Source organism: Coenobita brevimanus, chromosome 100 (genome assembly GCF_032717465.1).
Source record: "Coenobita brevimanus isolate Jiangsu-jjx chromosome 100, ASM3271746v2, whole genome shotgun sequence".
Classification (NCBI taxonomy): domain Eukaryota; kingdom Metazoa; phylum Arthropoda; class Malacostraca; order Decapoda; family Coenobitidae; genus Coenobita; species Coenobita brevimanus.
Window position 1 is genome coordinate 64,347,780 of NC_137053.1, and position 18,661 is coordinate 64,366,440.

At 40.1% G+C, this 18,661-nt stretch overlaps 1 protein-coding gene across 1 annotated transcript in view; it reads right to left on the reverse strand.

Moving 5' to 3' along the window:
- The window catches only part of drk (growth factor receptor-bound protein 2 drk), a 38,974-nt gene that overhangs the window by 2,431 nt on the left and 17,882 nt on the right, over positions 1-18,661 (reverse strand). Inside the window, exons 3-5 of the mRNA XM_080284034.1 lie at positions 11,751-11,848; positions 8,244-8,363; positions 3,502-3,667 (exon numbers count right to left, since the gene is read on the reverse strand). Coding sequence (XP_080140160.1) covers positions 3,502-3,667; positions 8,244-8,363; positions 11,751-11,848 — 384 coding nt within the window. The remainder of the gene's footprint in view (positions 1-3,501; positions 3,668-8,243; positions 8,364-11,750; positions 11,849-18,661) is intronic.

Sequence of the window (18,661 nt, forward strand, 5' to 3'; positions counted from 1 at the left end):
GTGTTGCGAGGCTAGAGGCACTGTTAGTAAGGGAGTGTTATTGAGAAGAGGGTAGAGACAGCTGTATGCCTTGTTCCCAACAACTTGCCATACTGAACTTCAGTTGTAAAACATTTTAATTTTCTTTTTGTTTAGTGTTTATATACAAGTGCTATGTTTATTTATTATTATTATTATTATTATCATTACTACTACTATTATTATTGTGGAGGTATTCAGAGGTTAGTGACAGTGCATTATTAGTGATGGCAACAAAGTCGTGCTGAGCAGAATACTCGTGTTGTATTTCATTTGGTTTGTTTAAGGATATTTTTTAAGGTTAGGAAGTGAATGTGTTGTCTGTGGGTAATGAGACATCAGGAGCAAGTTACAGTAGTCTCACATCACACTGAGTCGAGATCGAATGTGGGTCATAACATCGGAGGTGTGGGGCACGAATCTGAATAGTACAGGGTGCTTTTATGGTAAATTAAATGCTGTAAACATTCCTTGTAATTCTATCTATCTATCTATCTATTGCCTGACACCATAATCGATTTTTGAAAATCTGTTTGTGTTGTCTGTATTTGTAATACAGGTATTCAGTATATCCAGGGATCTGAAAACATGCAGGCATTTGATTTGGAGATAGTGTGTATTCCTTCATTTAATGGCCTATACAGTCATCCCTTAACATCTGCAGTTTTAACATGCACGGTTTTGAATATCCGCGGATGGCTACAGAAAAAAAAAAAAAAAAACTTGTTGAACTCTGCTGACACTGTAACATTATCCCAGGCAAAGTTCATGGCTGTTTTAGTACAGTAATGGCATTATCCAGTGAATGAAATATACTGTAACACTCTTCCTTTTGGAGGGAGCTGGCATGAGCACAGTAGTCAGAAGAGGCCATGCAGTACACTATTCATTATTTCTAACTTTTAGTGTTCATGTATTAAATAAAGTACAGTAGTTGTTTAGTGTTCTTGTATTAAATAACATTGTTGTAAACATACACATGGGGTTTTTCTTTGGTTATATAAGGAAATGGGGGGTGCAGAGGTGTTTTTAAGGGGGGGCAGCAGATATCCATGGATTTTTAACATTCGCGGGTGTCTCTGTTACCTAACCCCTGCGGATGTTAAGCGATGACTGTATATTTTCTTTCATGAATGAAAGAATGGGTTTTATTGAGTTTTGTTGTTTTAAGTTCATTTCACAAAAAATATAACTCATCTCTATATACACTCAAACCTTGAGTACCGTGGGCAATTGGGACTGGACAACGACCGTGGAACTCAAATCCACGTCACTCAGACAATATGTTTACATGTATAATGGTACAATGCGTTCTGTCAACTTTCCATAACTCTCACTTTTACCCCTTCTTACAACCTAACCCCACATAAATTACCCGCACTTGCACCCACCATCAAGTAAAACAATGAAGAAGATATAACTACTGTTATTAAAAACATCACTGGTATTAAAAATAGCATTAACAAAAACAGAAGTTGGGCTGGGTACCCTTTTGTTGATACGTAGAACCGCGTTATTTTCCTCCCGCCCCTCACTCACAATGTTGTTGTCAAAGTTTTGCCTTTTCTTGTATCATGTGGCCTTCAGGAGAGACCTTAGGCCATATGGTTAGACGAAAATTTATGGGTCTGACAGTTTTAGGGGACGAAATAGAACGAAAATTTGTGCTAACCAGAAAAAATTACGTTCATCCTTGTGTTCTCCTGAGTTAGCATTCTGTTTCACATTCTTCATTTGATATTGCGCTTCCCTACACATTTCGGACAGACTAAGCATATGGTTAAACTGCTCAGACAGTCCGAAATGTGTTGGGAAAAGCAATACCGAATGAAGAATGTGAAACGGAATGCTAACTTACGAGAACACATTGATGATGGAGTACTTTTTTTTGGGTTGCAAACATTTTCATTCCATTTTGTCCCATAAAACTGCCAGAGCCATAAATTTTAGTCTAACCATATGGCTTAATGTCTCTCCCGAAGGCCACATGATACGAGAAGGCGAAATTTTGCAACATTATCAGTGGGGGGTGGGGGAAAAGTGCCGGGACGCTACATATCAACACAAGGGTTCCCAGCCTGACTTTTTTTGTTAATGCTATTTCTAATACCACTGATGCTCTTCTATCTAGTATTTTCAGAAATCCGCTATTCGGATTTTGGGAATGGCACTGTAATAAAAAAATAACAAAAAAATAATTTGGTTTTACGCCAGGTATCCCCGAAGGGCTAAGGCGTTGCCTCTGGGTAGAGGACTTTTGGACTGAAGCATGTAGCATTTTATGACCGGATGCCCTTCCTGATGTCTACCAGTGACCCTTGGGTGGATTCGATCCTCCGACCCTTTGGCCAGAGAGGAGCGCTCCAACCCACTGAGCCACGGCTGCTATTATCATTTACATAAACAATTATTGCAATGAAACTAACTCATAGGTTAAGACTTAAACAATGTAATTACATGCACCTTTAGTCCATATTAATATCTGCTTAGTTCACATCTGAAGAGAGGTTTCCACACATATTGCCCATGTTAACTGTTGTCATTCCCATGCTACTTAAAATAATTATATTTATCAATGGTAACCAAAAACCAATCCCTGGAATTCATAATAATTCTACTCTCCTCCATATTTCATCACTCCTGCATAAACCCTGCTGCATTCCTATTCTTCAACCTCTTCGTTATCTTCTTCACTTCTCACTCCATCACATTCTCAAACACCACACTCCTCTATGCATCAACAAAACTAATGATGTTTACAACTTCTCTGCTCTGATCATTTCCAATCAACACTTTCAAAAATTCCTCGGAACTGTTCCTTATTTCTTTTCCAATTTTTTGCATTCTTCCATTCTTGACTCTTCTATTTTAACACTTATTTAACTCTTGTTGTCTCCATGCTAAGTAAAGTCTTTATATTTATCACTGGCAACCAAACACCAAAGCCTGGAATTCACCATTATAATTCTACACTCTCCTCTATATTTCATCACTTCTCCATAAACCTTGCTACGTTCCTATTCTTCAACCTCTGCTGCTTCCCTCACTTCTCTCTTCATCACTTTCTCATGCATCTCACTCCTTTGTGCACAGCCAAACCTAATCATATTTACTACTGTACTTCTCTACTCTGATGATTCTCATTCAACATCCTTTCAAAATTTCTTTGAAACTGTTCTTTATTCCTATTCCATTTTTTAGCATTCTTCCATTCTCATTACTTCTATTTTAACACCTATATACACACTCATTCCTACATTTTCATACCTCTTAAACAAAATTAGTTTCAGACAAGCTTACAATACTTTTTTTTTTTCTGATCATTCACCTGTTCACACATTTCTTACTTCATATATTCCTCCATAAAAAAAAAAAAAAAAAAAAAAAAAAAAATCTAAACTACACAAAAGTTGAGCGAAAACAAAGTTGTACCAGAAATAAAACTCTAACAAAATAAGAGTTACATCCTCTAATTCTGCTTACCTCTTCTGGAGTCATATCTTTGAGCTTGATGTCATGTGAACGGGAGACTGAGGCAGATCGATGGTATTCTACAAGTTCATTTAAGGAGTTGAACTTGACAACCCATAAGAAAAACTTGCCTTGCGCATCTCGCAGTACTTTAAAGTGTTGCACCCCATCTCCACATCTAGTTATAAAAAAGCAGTCATTAGTTATCATCACCAGCCTTTTTTTCCCACCCACAAATGGAGTGGAAGCATGGAAAAGGAAACCATGACAGAGGGAGAACTAATCAACTGCACCCCTAATGAAATGGACAATCCACTCATTTACTCACCAGTAAGGTCCCCACAAACCTGACTCTGCCTCAAAGGCATAACCATCCACATATATGCACTTCAAATTGCTAGTAAGATACATACAGTCCAACAATTATCAAGTTCTAAGGGGGTGTCAAACTCTTCACATGTGCTCCTCTGTATAAAATTAATCTAACCAGCTCAGTTCCCCTTCCTCATCAACTTCCAAACCTCACTTTCTCACATAATCATGTACCATATCCTCTACTTTCTTCTTGATCTACCACATATCTTCAAACCTTCAAACTCACTTACAAAAACTATTTAATGAGGCAGTGCCTCAATCGGTAGAAAGGTGGCCTGCAGTCCTACCGGACCTAGGTTCAAATCCCCGCTGGGAAGGGAACAGTTTAAGGATTGCATTTCATGAAAACAGACTTTACCGATCTACCAGAAAACCCATCAACATGTGTAAAAATACCCCTGGTAATATCAATACACCAGTCCTGTATGAGACAGCCCTAGCATGTATTCAGTATGGACGGTGGGGTGTTAGCGCCAAAGTGGTGACATGCAGAGAGGTGTTTGGTATGTAGGAGGACTACTGGGCCTTGACAGCAGGCCATGGGGAGGCGGTGGCTCGATCGACAGAGAGGTAGCCCGGAGTATTACTGGACCCAGGTTCAAATCCCCGCTGTGGCAGGGAACTGTTTAAGGACTGAATTTCATAAAAAGCAGACTTTACCAATCTACCAGAAGACCCGCCAACACGTCGTAAAAGTACCCCCGCTAATACCAATACAACAGTCCTGTATGAGACACACCTAGCATGTATTCAATATGGATGGTGGGTGTTAGCGCCAAACTGGTGACATGCAGAGAGGTGTATGGTATGTAGGAGGACTACTGGGCAATGACAGCAGGCTATGGGGAAGCGGTGGCTTAATCAGTAGAGAGGTGGCCTGCAGTCCTACTGGACCTAGGTTCAAATCCCCGCTGGGGCAGGGAACAGGTTAAGGATCTGAATTTCATAAAATGCAGACTTTACCGATCTACCAGAAGACCTGTCGACATGTCGTAAAAATACCCCCGCTAATACCAATACACCAATCCTGTATGAGACAGCCCTAGCATGTATTCAATATGCATGATGGGTGTTAGCACCGAAGTGGTGACATGTAGAGGTGTATGGTATGTAGGAGGACTTACTGGGCCTTGGGAGCAGGGTGTGAAGCCAATGCCCAGAGTTGGAAAAAAAAAAAAAAAAAAAAATCCATTCTCTCCATATAACCACGCCTTCTATGCGTGCAGTCTTCAGCTCTACTGCCCACAGACTTCTGTACCACACTTCCTTCTCATCTAAAAATGATGCTGTGTTTCCTGTTAAGGAATCCTTGCACTGTATAAGGGTTGGCCATGAGAGTTGTTTTCTATGGACTGAAAGCTAAATCAAGTGCCAAAACCAGCTAAACACTACCCAACATCTGCCAAAAACTGTCGGGGAAAAAAATAAATAAATAAAAAATAAAATTTGTAACAATGTGAGTCTCAGCTTGGGCTCTAAATCTATATATAGTCTCTCAGAAGAAAGACCAGCAAGTGACTATTTGTGCCTGAATGTTTCCTGCCTAAGAGTGATGATTGTGTGAACAGTTAACAAGCCTGAATCCACATTCCACCCTCTTGATAGTATCTCCAAGGGTCGATGGTGGCCACCCACCTACTACCACAACTTTCATGAATCACATTATTTTCTTACCCTATCTACTTTTTCCGTTACACACACATTTCTCAATATCGCAATCCCCACTGCTGCAACTCTCGACTTCTCATTTTCATGCTACACCAAGTCTCACACCTGTATGTTGAAGTGGGCTCTAAAACTCTAATCATGCAATCCTCTTGCAGATAATATCTCTCTATCTATTGTCAGATGCCTCAATCCCATAAGGAGTGGCCACAAACTAATCACCTCAATATCACCCTGCCCTCTGCCATTTCATGGTGGGGGAGCCCATCATCCACTCACTCAGTGTAATCTATCTATCTATCTCTATCTATAGCCCAACACCCTAATCATGCAAAGGGTGGCTGCAGACAAAACGCCTCCAAGTCGCTCTGTCACCCACCACCTGGCTGCCCTCCCCCCCAACTCACTCCTCCCTCCCTCATATACCTCTCAATTCCATCCCTCCACCTCATCCTCAGTCTCCCACTCCTTCTCCCTCCCTCCACTTCAGCTGCATACACCCTCTTAGTCAGTCATTCATTCTCCATTCTCTCCACATGTCCAAACCACCTCAGTGTATTTCTCCTAATTTTCTCAATCACAACCACGTTCACCCCACAACGTTCTTTCACTTCTTCATTCATAAACCTGTCCCTCCATGTCACTCCACATGCTCCTCTCAGGTAACTCAATTTCACTGCTCTCACTCTTGACTTGTTCCCCTCTAGCAAGGTCCACCCCTCACTTCCATATGTCAGGGCAGGGATCACAATACTATCATGCAGTCACTTCCTAACTCAGTGTAGTGATACTCTATTTTAGGGTAACTCTGCACTAAGTGACAAGCCAAATTATTTCCTGTTAACCAGAAAATCATTTAATACACAGGGTGGTAACTTTATAACCAACCAACACATGCTCCCTACATGTCAGCAAGTAGGTTGGGGGAAGGTTAATGCCCCTCCCTGGAAAACAACTAACTAAAAATACAAACAGGAAGCAGGTAATATACACTGTATGTATATATATATACGGAGGGTGAAAGACTGACGAAGAGAGTGTATGTGAGTGAGGTGGAGGGGGGAAGAGGGAGGGGGAGGGTGCCAAGGAGCCATGCATCAACAACACACAGGTACCCAGTATATTTATTATGTAAGACAGTGACGCGGTACTTCCAATTTTCCTATTGGAATAAAGTGCTGACAGGATCCATTGTTATATTTTTATAGATCAGCATTACAGGGCTTTTTTTAAACGCTTGTTTTTCAAACTGTTCGTAAATAGGAGGTTCCATTACTGTTTTTCATACTGCGTTTATCTTAGATTTACCGAATATGAAGCGTTCTGATTTAAAAACCCAGTGCTATTTTACAAACTTGTATCATATTTTGATGGATATATCCCCTGATATGTATACAAAGGTTTGCTTTATGCATGGTCATGTGACGATTACTGAATGCACCATGATTAATGAACACTCTAAATGCACGATACTGTTTTGGTGACATTTTAGTTTGCACACTGTGAAGTAGGTTATAATCATTGGGGGTCTGGGAAGCAAAGTCCCCAGTAAGCTTTCAATTACTACAGTTAGGCTTCCTCTGTTACTTATGGTTTTAAACTGCACATGTTTGAGTTCGTTTGGCGTGTTGATACCACATCCAGCCAGTGAGATCGGTAATAACCATGCCATCAGCAGCGTTCTGGCAGCTTTCTCTAACATCGCTAAGTAGGTATATTTTTTTGTTCTCCAACATTTTTTGATCAAAAACCAAATGGTAATCACCTGTGATGTATCTAAAACTAATTTTACTGTCCCTGAGAATGTAGGTCTGTAAGAAAACAGCTCGAATTGCTGCATAACTCATTTCATTTCGTTTTTGGAGGCTCCAACACACTTGCATGTGTCAGCCTTGGTCACCTAATGGTGGCTCTCCATGCTGCTTGATCTCTGGCAACTTCCAGGTTCAGTCCCTTATTCCTTAGGTCACATTTAACGACCTCGTCCCATGTCTTTTTTCAGTCTACCCCCTCACAACCCCATCCATAATATTAACGCTTCTCACTTTCTGCACCCAATTATCATCCCCCATCCTCTCCACATGCCAAACCACCTCAATCTACCTCTCCTCATCACAACACCAATGCACTCCAGTCCCATCCTACGTCTCAACTCTTCCATCATAAACCTAGCCCTCCCAGGCTTTGCACTCAGGGACGCACTGTACATCCACCTAATCATTGTCATTTCTGTACGTTTAAGCCTGCGAATATCCTCTTCCTTTACTGCCCAGATCTCACTACCATACAGCATTACACTCCTAACACATGCTGATTATTTGAATCTCTTTAAAACAAACTTTACTGATTTTTCACCGGATCCTCTGACATGTCATAAAAACAACCCTGTAAATACCAGTATCATTACACCAGTCCTGAATGTTACAACCCTAGTGTGTACAGTGATCCCTTGGTTACTGTATCACACACTTTGTTACAGTGGTTTTCATTATCACTGAAAGATGAAAATCCCCATTCCTGTCATCACAGTGCACTTTTGCTATTTAAAGGGGGAAAACAAAAATCATTATTACACACCTGAACTGGACTGTGCCCAAGACTTCCAAACACTGACACACCGCATCAACCAAGCATCAATGTATTCAGTATGGTATGCTATGATGTACAATTAACATGCAAATCACAGTTATAAGACTGACTAATATGCCACTTACTTGACAGATAGTGAAAAGTCTCCTGGCGAGCTTTCACTGACTCTTATAAGAAATGCTCCTTCATGTTTATTTAATAATAGTTTCTCTGCATCTGCTCGTGTTATTCTTCCATAATACCAGCTGTCAATAGAAAAAATGAATATATTTACAGGTACTGTACATACATCAGGGTATCCAACAATGAATCATAACCCTTTCACTCTGATGATGCACTTTTCATTTCAATAAGGCTACCACCGGATGGCTAACTCAACAGTAGTAGTGATCATATAGAGATATATCTAACCCTTCTGGGTCAAAAAGTCTAAGCTGAATAAAATTATCTGAGGACTGTACACTCAAACCTCGATATAAAAGACCTTGATTTAAGGGATTTCAGATTTAAGGGACTCCATATTCTACCTGACATATGGAAAGGACCATTCAAAGAGTCCACTGCTTGAAACATTAATATGTTTCTTTATACAGCACCTGCAAAATAATATTCACAATCATATAAATAAGAGTGCGTTTAAGTACTTGGGTAGTGTGATGAGTAAGGATGGAGGTTTGGAGGGTCAAGTGCTTGAAAAGGTACAGCAGGGAAGAAAGGTTGCTGGTTCTTTGAAAGCAGTGATAAGAAACAGGGAAGTGAACATGGAAGTGAAAAAGTTACTACATGACAGTATTGTGATGCCAACTCTAACGTATGGATGTGAAACTTAGACACTGTTGGAAGGACACAAGTCAAGAGTGACAGCAGTGGAAATGAGTTATTTAAGAGGAGCCTGTGGAGTCACATAGAGAGACAGGCTGACGAATGAGGATATAAAGGAGCGTTGTGGTGTGGATGTGGATGTGATAGGAAACGTTATGAGGAACACACTGAGGTGGTTTGGCCATGTGGAGAGGATGGAGGGTGAAAGACTGACAAAGAGAGTGTATGTGAGTAAGGTGGAGGGGGGAAGAGGGAAGGGGAGGACGAGGATGAGATGGAGGGATGGGGTGGAGAGGTATATGAGAGAGGGGGGTGTGAGTTGGGAGCAGGGAAGTGAAATGGCGGGGGACAGGGCGACGTGGAGGCAATTTGTTTGTGGCCACCCCAAATGGGATTGAGGCGTCTGGCAATAGATAGATAGATATAAATAAGATATGTGAAACAATTATTGCATTTCATAATAAGACTGTCTTTATAAGTGGTAAAACAAAGGCCATTTTCAAGTAAGCGACATTTTCAAGTGAGGGACAGGTTGATTCCCCATTTAGTCCCTTAAATCGAGGTTTGAATGTAAAATGAAAAATAGATCATACGTGCTCCCTACGTGTCAACAAGTGAGTTGGTGGAGGGTTAGTGCCCCTCCCCGTAAAACAGGTAACTCAAAGGCAAGTGGCCACCCCTTACAGGATTATGGTGTCTGGCAATAGATAGATAGATAGGATGGTAGGGATTAAAAAGAAATGAGACCCCCCCAAAACAACAACACTCGATATTATCTGAAATCAGTCACCTGTTAAACTTCATTAATCATACAACATTATATTGATTTTATTCCTGCTACCATCACTTGATTTTATTAAGCACAGAGAAAAACTCATACTGTACTGCCAGGGTTAATGATGGCTTTATCTACTTTCTTCAGCTCAAAGTTTTTCTTAAGCAGAGCAAAATCTTCTGGTGATCTCTTGAAGGGGGGGGGGATAATCAGACTGAAGGGGGTAGTCATGCTGGTAACTACACAATTAAACATTATGTATCATACAAAAAATACTCACTCAATACCAAAAGTTAGGTAAGCTGATTTACAAGACATTTCTATCTCTCTACCTATCTATTGCCAGATGCCATAATCCCATAAGGTGTGGCCATTTGACTTTGAGTTATTTGTTTTACGGGGAGGGGCATTAACCCTCCACCAATCAACTTGCTGACACGTAGGGAGCATGTATGGTTTGGTTATATGGTTACCACCCAGCATTCTAAATGGTTTCTAGGCTTACAGGAAACCATTTGGCTTGTCACTCAATGTAAAGCCACCTGTATGGGAAAGAAAAGCAATAAGAAGTGACAAGAAAGATGGGAGAAATAGGAAAAGAGGAGTGCAGGCACAGAAAAAGAATGATAAAAGGCTAAGAAAGAATTAGGCAGAACTACACCAAGTGAGTGGATGATGGTCACCACCACAAGACATTTCAATGCCACATTTTAAGATGTGAAAATTTGCCGGCCCCTAGAGTCCAAGGATGTGGAGTACATTTTATTCTTGTTATTTTATTCCGTTTTGAAGATTCTGCTCAAACTGGAGGGGTTATAGCCTTCATTTGCCCCTCCAATAACTAGACACTCTCATAATAAGCTGAATAGAGCAACCTGGCAGCAGCATGTAACAAAAATGAAGTCTTCTGGCTGAATGGGTTTATGGGTAAGTGTGTGCTTTGAGTATAAATAGATATATAAATAAATAAATAAATAAATACTAATAATAATAATAATCCATCCATCCATCCATCCATCATCCAATCCTACGTTGCCCCATAAGGAGCGTAGAAGCCTGGGGATAGGCAGTTGGTCCTGACATTTCAGATGAGAGTGACCAACCTCACTCATCCCTGAGTGGCATTACATGAGCAATAAACCCCAACCACCCCTTGGATATAAACCTTCACCGGCTCAAGCCGATTGGAGCACAATAATTACCCACTAAACCACCAGGTGCCAAAATTTGGTTATACGGTTACCACCCAGCATAGTAAATAGTTTCCTGGTGTACAAGAAACTATTTGGCTTGTCACTCAGTGTAGTCACCCATAGGCAGAAGAAAGAGGAAAGAATGAAGGAATGAAAGACAGAAGAGGGAGTGTAAAGTCACCCGTAGGCAGAAGGACAAGGAAAGAATGAAGGAAAGAAAGACAGTACAGTACTAATAATAATAATAATAATAATAATAAAATTCTATATTCTAAAGCATTAAGCAGTACAATTATTGACTGTACTTTCAAATGACAGTCTGCTCAATGCAGTCCTGTCCTGTGGTGGTTATCTCAAATGTACTTACAACAGATATCCTGTCATAACTCTGATTTGCTTTTCAGGAAGGAAAATGACAACAGAATCTTTCCATGCCTTTTGTCTAAGAGCAAAACAAATCTTAGTTATGAGAGAAAATCTGTCACTTTTTTTTTTTTTTTAAATAGAAAAAATTGATTGCAAAAATGTTCAAGCACCCCACCTGTAGTGGACTTCATATAGGATAAGTGGGTACAGATCTAGATCCTGTACTTGTTTAATATCCTTACAAATATACTGCACCAACATCTGTTTAATGATAAATGATTTATGGCAATGTATCACTCAAGCCTTCAAAAACTTAACTCCAACATAAGCAAAATCATTCACACACATTTCTTTTACATTTTTCCTCTTAGGTGTGCTTTATTTGCAAATCATTCTGAATTTATTCTCCTGAATAAAATTAAGGTCAAAATACAGGGTAACTAGAGAAGAAAATAATAGTGTGCACGGTAACTCACTCGTGACTCTTCATTTCTATATAGTTGCTGGGGATGAGTCCATCTCTTCCATCCAGTTCTGCTCTGAACCAGTTCATATCATCTTCCATATTCAGTACCTTAAAAAAAAGAAAAGAAAAAAAAAAAAAAATCAGGCAACATAAACAATGTACAGTAAACCTCGATATAACAGACTTCAATAGACTGGAATTCGTTTTTATAGGACTCGAGGAGCTACCCGACTAAATTCCTATATATCAGAAAAAGCCCGATAAAGCCAGAAGCAGTCTGACTGCCTGACCACTTCAGCTATATTCCCCACAATAAGGTAAATAAAAGACATGTTTATCTGTGTACAGAACAGTATTATTATATATATTATACGGTACCATTTGATTAATGTAGTGAAGTTACAACAGTACAGTACTGCAATGGTAGTTAAAACAGTTTAACCCCTAAACCATGGGGTTGTTTTGGCTTGACTTGCGTGTCTCGCGGGCAGATTCACACTCCGACAGACTCTCTAAAAATATTTGCCAAAAATCAGTTATTAGTCCTAGAATATTAAAATTACATATGCTTATGGAAAATACCTTCAGCTTTCTCCTGGGATGTTTGTTGAGCCTTCGTCGAGTACCGTAGGACTTGTGGAGACCTCTGAAGTTGGGTAATGAAGTCTCCACTTTACACTTCCCGACAACCCGTAATATGATTATCACAGCCTGATATTATCACTAGAAACATTATTCTATGATTTTCAAATAGTTTGGAATCCATACTCCCCCCCAAAAAAACACTGAAAGCGATGAAAATTACTAGCGCGTATGACCTTCCCACTTGCGCTCATTCGCCGCTGGGGTTCTGTCATTTATTATTCATAAAAACACTCACACTTTATATTTCTATTACTATATAACACTTACATATTTATCTGCAGTCTTTATCCATAAGTTTCCTTCAGTAATAGTAGTTTATTGTCACTGCAGGGATTCAATTTCTCTTTCAGTAAAATACGTAGCATTCACTTTCTCGTCCTGTATACTAGCGTTGAGAGCGAATGTCACTTCCACTTTCACAACTCCCAGTATTCATACATGCTAGAGTGAAACTTTCACTTTCATTACTCCTAGTATATATACTCGTATTCTTATATTACTACTCATTTACATTTCTATTTACATTATTTTATTTACATTATTTACCTTTCTATTTTATTTACACTGTGTTATGCACTGTCACTTGCAGCAACTTATAAAACTATTTTCCACTGTTCACTTATATTTACATCCATTGCTTTCACTTGCTGTTTAATTATTTACATTTCCACTTGCACTGTTTTACTAACCAGAAAGATCGTAGTCACTGTCTATCATTTTCATTGATAAATTAGCCAGTTCACGTTCCACAGCAGTCACTAAGCCCTTTACCCTTTTCCACACTAGGTTTAGTAGGGGGTAGAGGTCACAGGGCCTTTTGCATGGGGCTAAAAAGTGGCGGAATTGGACAGGTGCGAATCAGACGTGGTTTCACCTTGAAAGACGACAGTAAACTGAATACAGTGTGGTGGCCTGGGGGAGTGCAATTCTGCCAATGTCAGCGTGGTGACAGCTGCTAATATATACGCTATGAAATGATTGGCAAGAAATCTAGACAATACATAATAAATTAGGTAGTTCCAGGTGAATGTAAATATCACTTAGGCTTCACCCTTCCTTTCTTATGTATATTTTTATTACGAGAAAAGATTATACAGCATATTTCAAGGGAAAATAAACAGCGAAAATTTGCGAACGAGTGCACGTGAGGTGTTGTCAGGTGATAATTAGCCAATTCCAGGTGTATGGCACTATCACTTACCTTATTTCTTTTTTGTATATATTATTTAGTATAAGAATAGGGCATAGGGCTTAATTCAATGGATGAAAACAGTGGAAAATTCCAGGGGGGATTTACCTAGCGCAGCACGGCAGGGCAGACGAGAGGAGAGGGTAATGGAGGGGAGGTAGAGAGGGGAGTCAAGAAAGGGGAGAAATGGCTAAATTATCAACAATGGATGGGAGTACAGATGAGATTAGGAGTGCTGACTAGTGTTGGACATTGGCAGTACCGATAGATGATACAAGCCACCACTTGAAAGCCCAGGCGAATTCAAGATAACAATCACAAAAGTGACGCCCTGCAGTATGATCCCTTGCTCCCAAGCGTCACAAAAGTGATGCCCCGCGGTTAAGGGTTAAAAACCATTCATGCAATCTGGACTAATGTCTGATATATCGGAAGAAGTCCGGATTAGCAAAGAGGAAGTCTGGATGTCGCTTTTATTGGAATTTCACATTTTTCGGAATGGTTTGGGCTCCAATTAGTCTGTTATAGTGAGGTCTTATTGTATTTCTAAGTGGTTAACCCTATTATACGATACCTCACACACAGTGCAGTAAAATCACAAACAAAACTATTAACAATTCCATGTCACTGTTTCCTGCTTTCCATATTCTTCCTCCCTCAATATTCAACAGACTCCTTCCTTCTCATGATGCTTTATTATTTACTTCATATTGCTACAACATAAAAATATATCCATCCATCCATCATCTAACTCTATGTCGCCCCACAAGGAGCATGGGAGACCGGGGCTAGGCAAGTTGGTTCTGGCATTTAAGTTGACAGTGACCAGCCTCTCATCCCTGAGTGGCATTAGGTGAGCAATAAACCCAACCATCCCTTAGATTTAAACCTGCACTGTCTCATTCCGACTGGAGCACCTTAATTACCCACTAAACCGCCAGGTGCCATAATTTGGTTATATGGTTACCACCCAGCATAATAAATGTTTTTCTGGTGTACAGGAATCCATCTGGCTTGTCACTCAGTGTAAAATCACCCACAGGCAGAAGGAAGAGGAAAGAATGAAGGAAAGAAAGACAGAAGAGGGAATGTAAAGTCACCCCTAGGCAGAAGGAAGAGGAAAGAATGAAGAAAAGAAAGACAGAAGTGGGAATGTAAAGTCACCCCTAGGCAGAAGGAAGAGGAAAGAATGAAGGAAAGACAGAAGGGGAAAGAAGGAAGAGAGGAAAGGGTAGACACCCAAAGCAGCACTACATCGAATGAGTGGATGGTGAGTGCCCTCACCTACCAAATATATTCTTTAGCAATCCTGTAACAACAACCAGTAGGGAATTACCTACTACTGTACTGCAACTACCTGCAAACTTATTCCAGAGGCCATATTCATAAATGATCTTACCTAATTCCATTTATATAAATGTCTTCACAATAATAATTTTTCCTCGTCTTACTTTTCACTTTCACCATTTAACTGTTAATTATCCATTAGCATTTTGTTCCAGGTAGCATCAGATGGTTCTGCTAAACCCATGAGGAGCCTAGGACAACAAAACTGTTAAGATCCATCACAAGCAACATTCTGGCCGAGAATAGAGAATTCTGCATATTATTTCAGCTTATAATGGATTATTTGATTCAATTTGTGAAGAAACACCACAACCAAAGGGATAACATTCACTGCAGTTTGGCTGTGAAATGTCTGGTACTGTAGCTGCATGACCGAAGACAAAATATCAATAAGCAATGTGTAATGTCTGCGCACATCATATTTTCATAAGGCTAATTCTGAGTGAAAATGTAATCCCTAAAACACTTATTATTTATGATCCTTAGTGTAAGGGTTTCAGGACTGTTGACATTTTCAGATTCAAACATGGCTTCTTAGTAAAAATTGTCTCCCTTTTCTGTTCTGGCTGGATGCCCAGGTTCTTCCCTCACTTGGATACATACAAATCTTATGCACAAATCTGTATCACGAATGTTTATGAAAATGGCTGCATTACTGGGCTGTTCAAAGCCACCCAAGGTCAAAGATAACAGACAGTGACACCAAATGAAGTGATAAGAGCATGTTCTGAGCATGCAAAATGACTGGCTGATAGAGACTGCATGAAACTGATGCCACACAGGCAGTCATTATGTAAGGGAGGAACTTTAAAGTATTACTTTTTATACAGTACGCAGGTGCTAATGTATACAGACAAAAATCAACAAATCAACTTCACAGACATCACTAGACTTGCAACGTTCATTTGTTTTTCTATAATTTGCTTAGATTTTAAAAGAAAAACAATGACGTCAAAAAGGCTCTTTATAACGTGGGCTGCATTTAATTAGTCCACTTTAATCTTCTGAATGCAGTGACATCTACTGTTGTTTATTCCTGATACTACCAGAAGTATTTTGGACAGTTTTAGAGGAATCTTTTTGCTGTGATGGGTTTGAAACAGTCTCCATTGGCCCCTTCACAAACATATGTCTCGTAAAACTAAATACTGTACACCATCTGATGGGAACAAAACAGAAAATGTCATTGGATTGATGGAGTTGGCTTGGCCTATAACCAGGGTTAGCACAAAAAAAAAAAAAAAAAAAAAAAAAAAAAAAAAAAATGCAGCTTGTGTTTTTTTTAATATAGATAAATTTTACATACAAAAGTGTAAGTTTACATCATACTGATAAATGAGGTCTACATACATATACATCCTCTCACTACCACAGAGAAACAGACTGAGACACTGAGTACTGAGTCAGGAGTAGTCAAGCCTACCTCATGCCGTCCATTGCCTGTACAATACAAGTTAACAGAGGCTTTGTCCAACCAGACCACCTTGTAACAAGAACATGTCTTAAACAAGTGTCTGTTCTTCAGATAACACTTAAAACCTTCTGTTTCACTCTAAATTTTTTAAATTGTTTATTTTAACTGATTTACACATAAATATGAGGAATAAGAAAAAAAATAAAAAATAATAAAACCCCAAAAAAACAGTAAACTGGATTAAAAAAAAAAAAAAAAAAAAAAAATCCACCCCTGCCTATAAATGCCCTTTATACATCTTGAATGCTGAGCTACTCCAAAAAATTAACACCACAATATGGAGCCAGTCATAGACAAGTACTATGGCAAGAATGTACAGTACCCTCACGTCCAACACGGTAATATTGTCATGCATGGGTCCCGTGTTGGACCAAAAACGTGTTGGACAAACAATAGAGCTTATGGGGAAAAATGAATTATGTCAGCAACCCTAGGAAAAGTCACCCTAAATACCTACCATATACCTATACATATATAGGTACTATTGTAATTATAATAAATGGTACTGTGCTATGAATGATAACTAACCTTTTAGGATAGTGTTGGTGGGCTTGCTGGGAATGGAAGGTGGGTCCCCGGAGGATGGCTGCTGGCGTCACTAGCGGGTAATGGCTGCTGCTCCTCCTCAACCTCCCTCATAAATCCTTCGAAATCACACTCAGAATCACTATCTTCATCCACAGCCAGAGAAGGTCCTGCTTCTGCCTGTCCTAGCACTCTGTAAGCCTTCACTGCTGCCAGGATCTTGTCTTGGTTTTTTATTATGGTCCTCACGTTGGCTTCATTCATGTCGTAGGCCTTGGCAATGTCAACTTTCCTCTCCCCTTTCTTCTTCCTCTCAATGCTTTCTAGCTTGGTGGCCTGAGGTAGGTGCCGACGCTTCTTGGGGTTCTCAGAAGGCTTCCTAGGTATCGTGAGCAGGGTAAAATGCAGTAACAAGGGCAGAAAATGCAGCAAGAAAAAAGCACCTTCCAATGCAAATTATGCGACTGAGTGGCAGGAGAAATTTAAACAAAACATCACGTGACAGCAGAAGCGTTTTTAATTGGGCCGCATCACGATAGCGGGCGGGGAAGGCTACTTGATCAGAAGTTTTCATTGGCTATCATCATCATCATGGGAATGTCCAGTATGACCGTGTTGGACCGGGGGTGATCGTGCTAGAAGTGAACTCTGCGGATTTCGCCTACTTCTCGGAGCTCTGTGCGTGTTATGCTAACACACTCGTGTTGCAGTAATTAAATCGTATTAAATAACACTAATTATTTGCTCTCTGTGCTGGACGTGAATCATGCTGGACTAACGCGTGTTGGACGCGAGGGTACTGTATCGCATTCTATCAAATTTTTTCTGGTTCTCTGGATCCTACCTCATGGAGTGGGACTGGATGTCTGGATGATGGATGGATGGATGGAAAGGATGAGAAGCCACAGTACTGTACCTGTACCATTTTATACTGCCATTGAGCAACAAAAAAAGAACTGCATCTGGATGGAAATTTATATCATGCAGGATGAACTGCAACAGAGCTTCATCACTGTATTATACCATGACTGGGAGTGGCAGATGGGAGTACCCATTATCCACTCACTTGATGTAGTGCTGCCCACTTCTTCCTTCATGTCTATCATTCTTTTGCTGTGGCTGTCCCCCTCGTTTCCTGTTTCTCCCATACTTAGTCACTATTAGTCCTCTTTCCACTTCAGGTGGCTTTACACTGTGTGACATGCCAAATGGTTTCATGTAACTCAGGAAGCCTTTCACAATGCTGGGTGGTAACCATATACAGTACCAAATAAAAGGATGTTGTGGAACCTAGCATGGTGCCCATGTTAACTGCATGGAAAGATGCAAAGTCCACTAAGGAACCAAACAGCCACAATAATCCCTGCATTCGCTGTGGTGCGGTCAGCCACGTAGGTACAATGGTTCACAGCACAGGACAGCCCTGCAGGGACAGTTGCTTGCCTGTGGTTGATGGATCTGCTCAATCAGACAGACTGGGGTACCACTACAACAACCACCATGATTGGAGCTCTAGCTTTGACAAAATTAGGGATTTGCCAAATTATCAGATATGCAGAATCCTACTTCAACAGATGTGGACTACAGAATAGTCTTTTTAATCTAACTTGGCCCAGTTTTTCACCTAGCTTACTTCACATAGCTCACAGGCAGAAACAGACAATACAGTGCTACAGCTGTACATCCTTTTCAGGGCATATCTTCATTACTGGCTGCATATCCATGTTACTTTTTCATTACT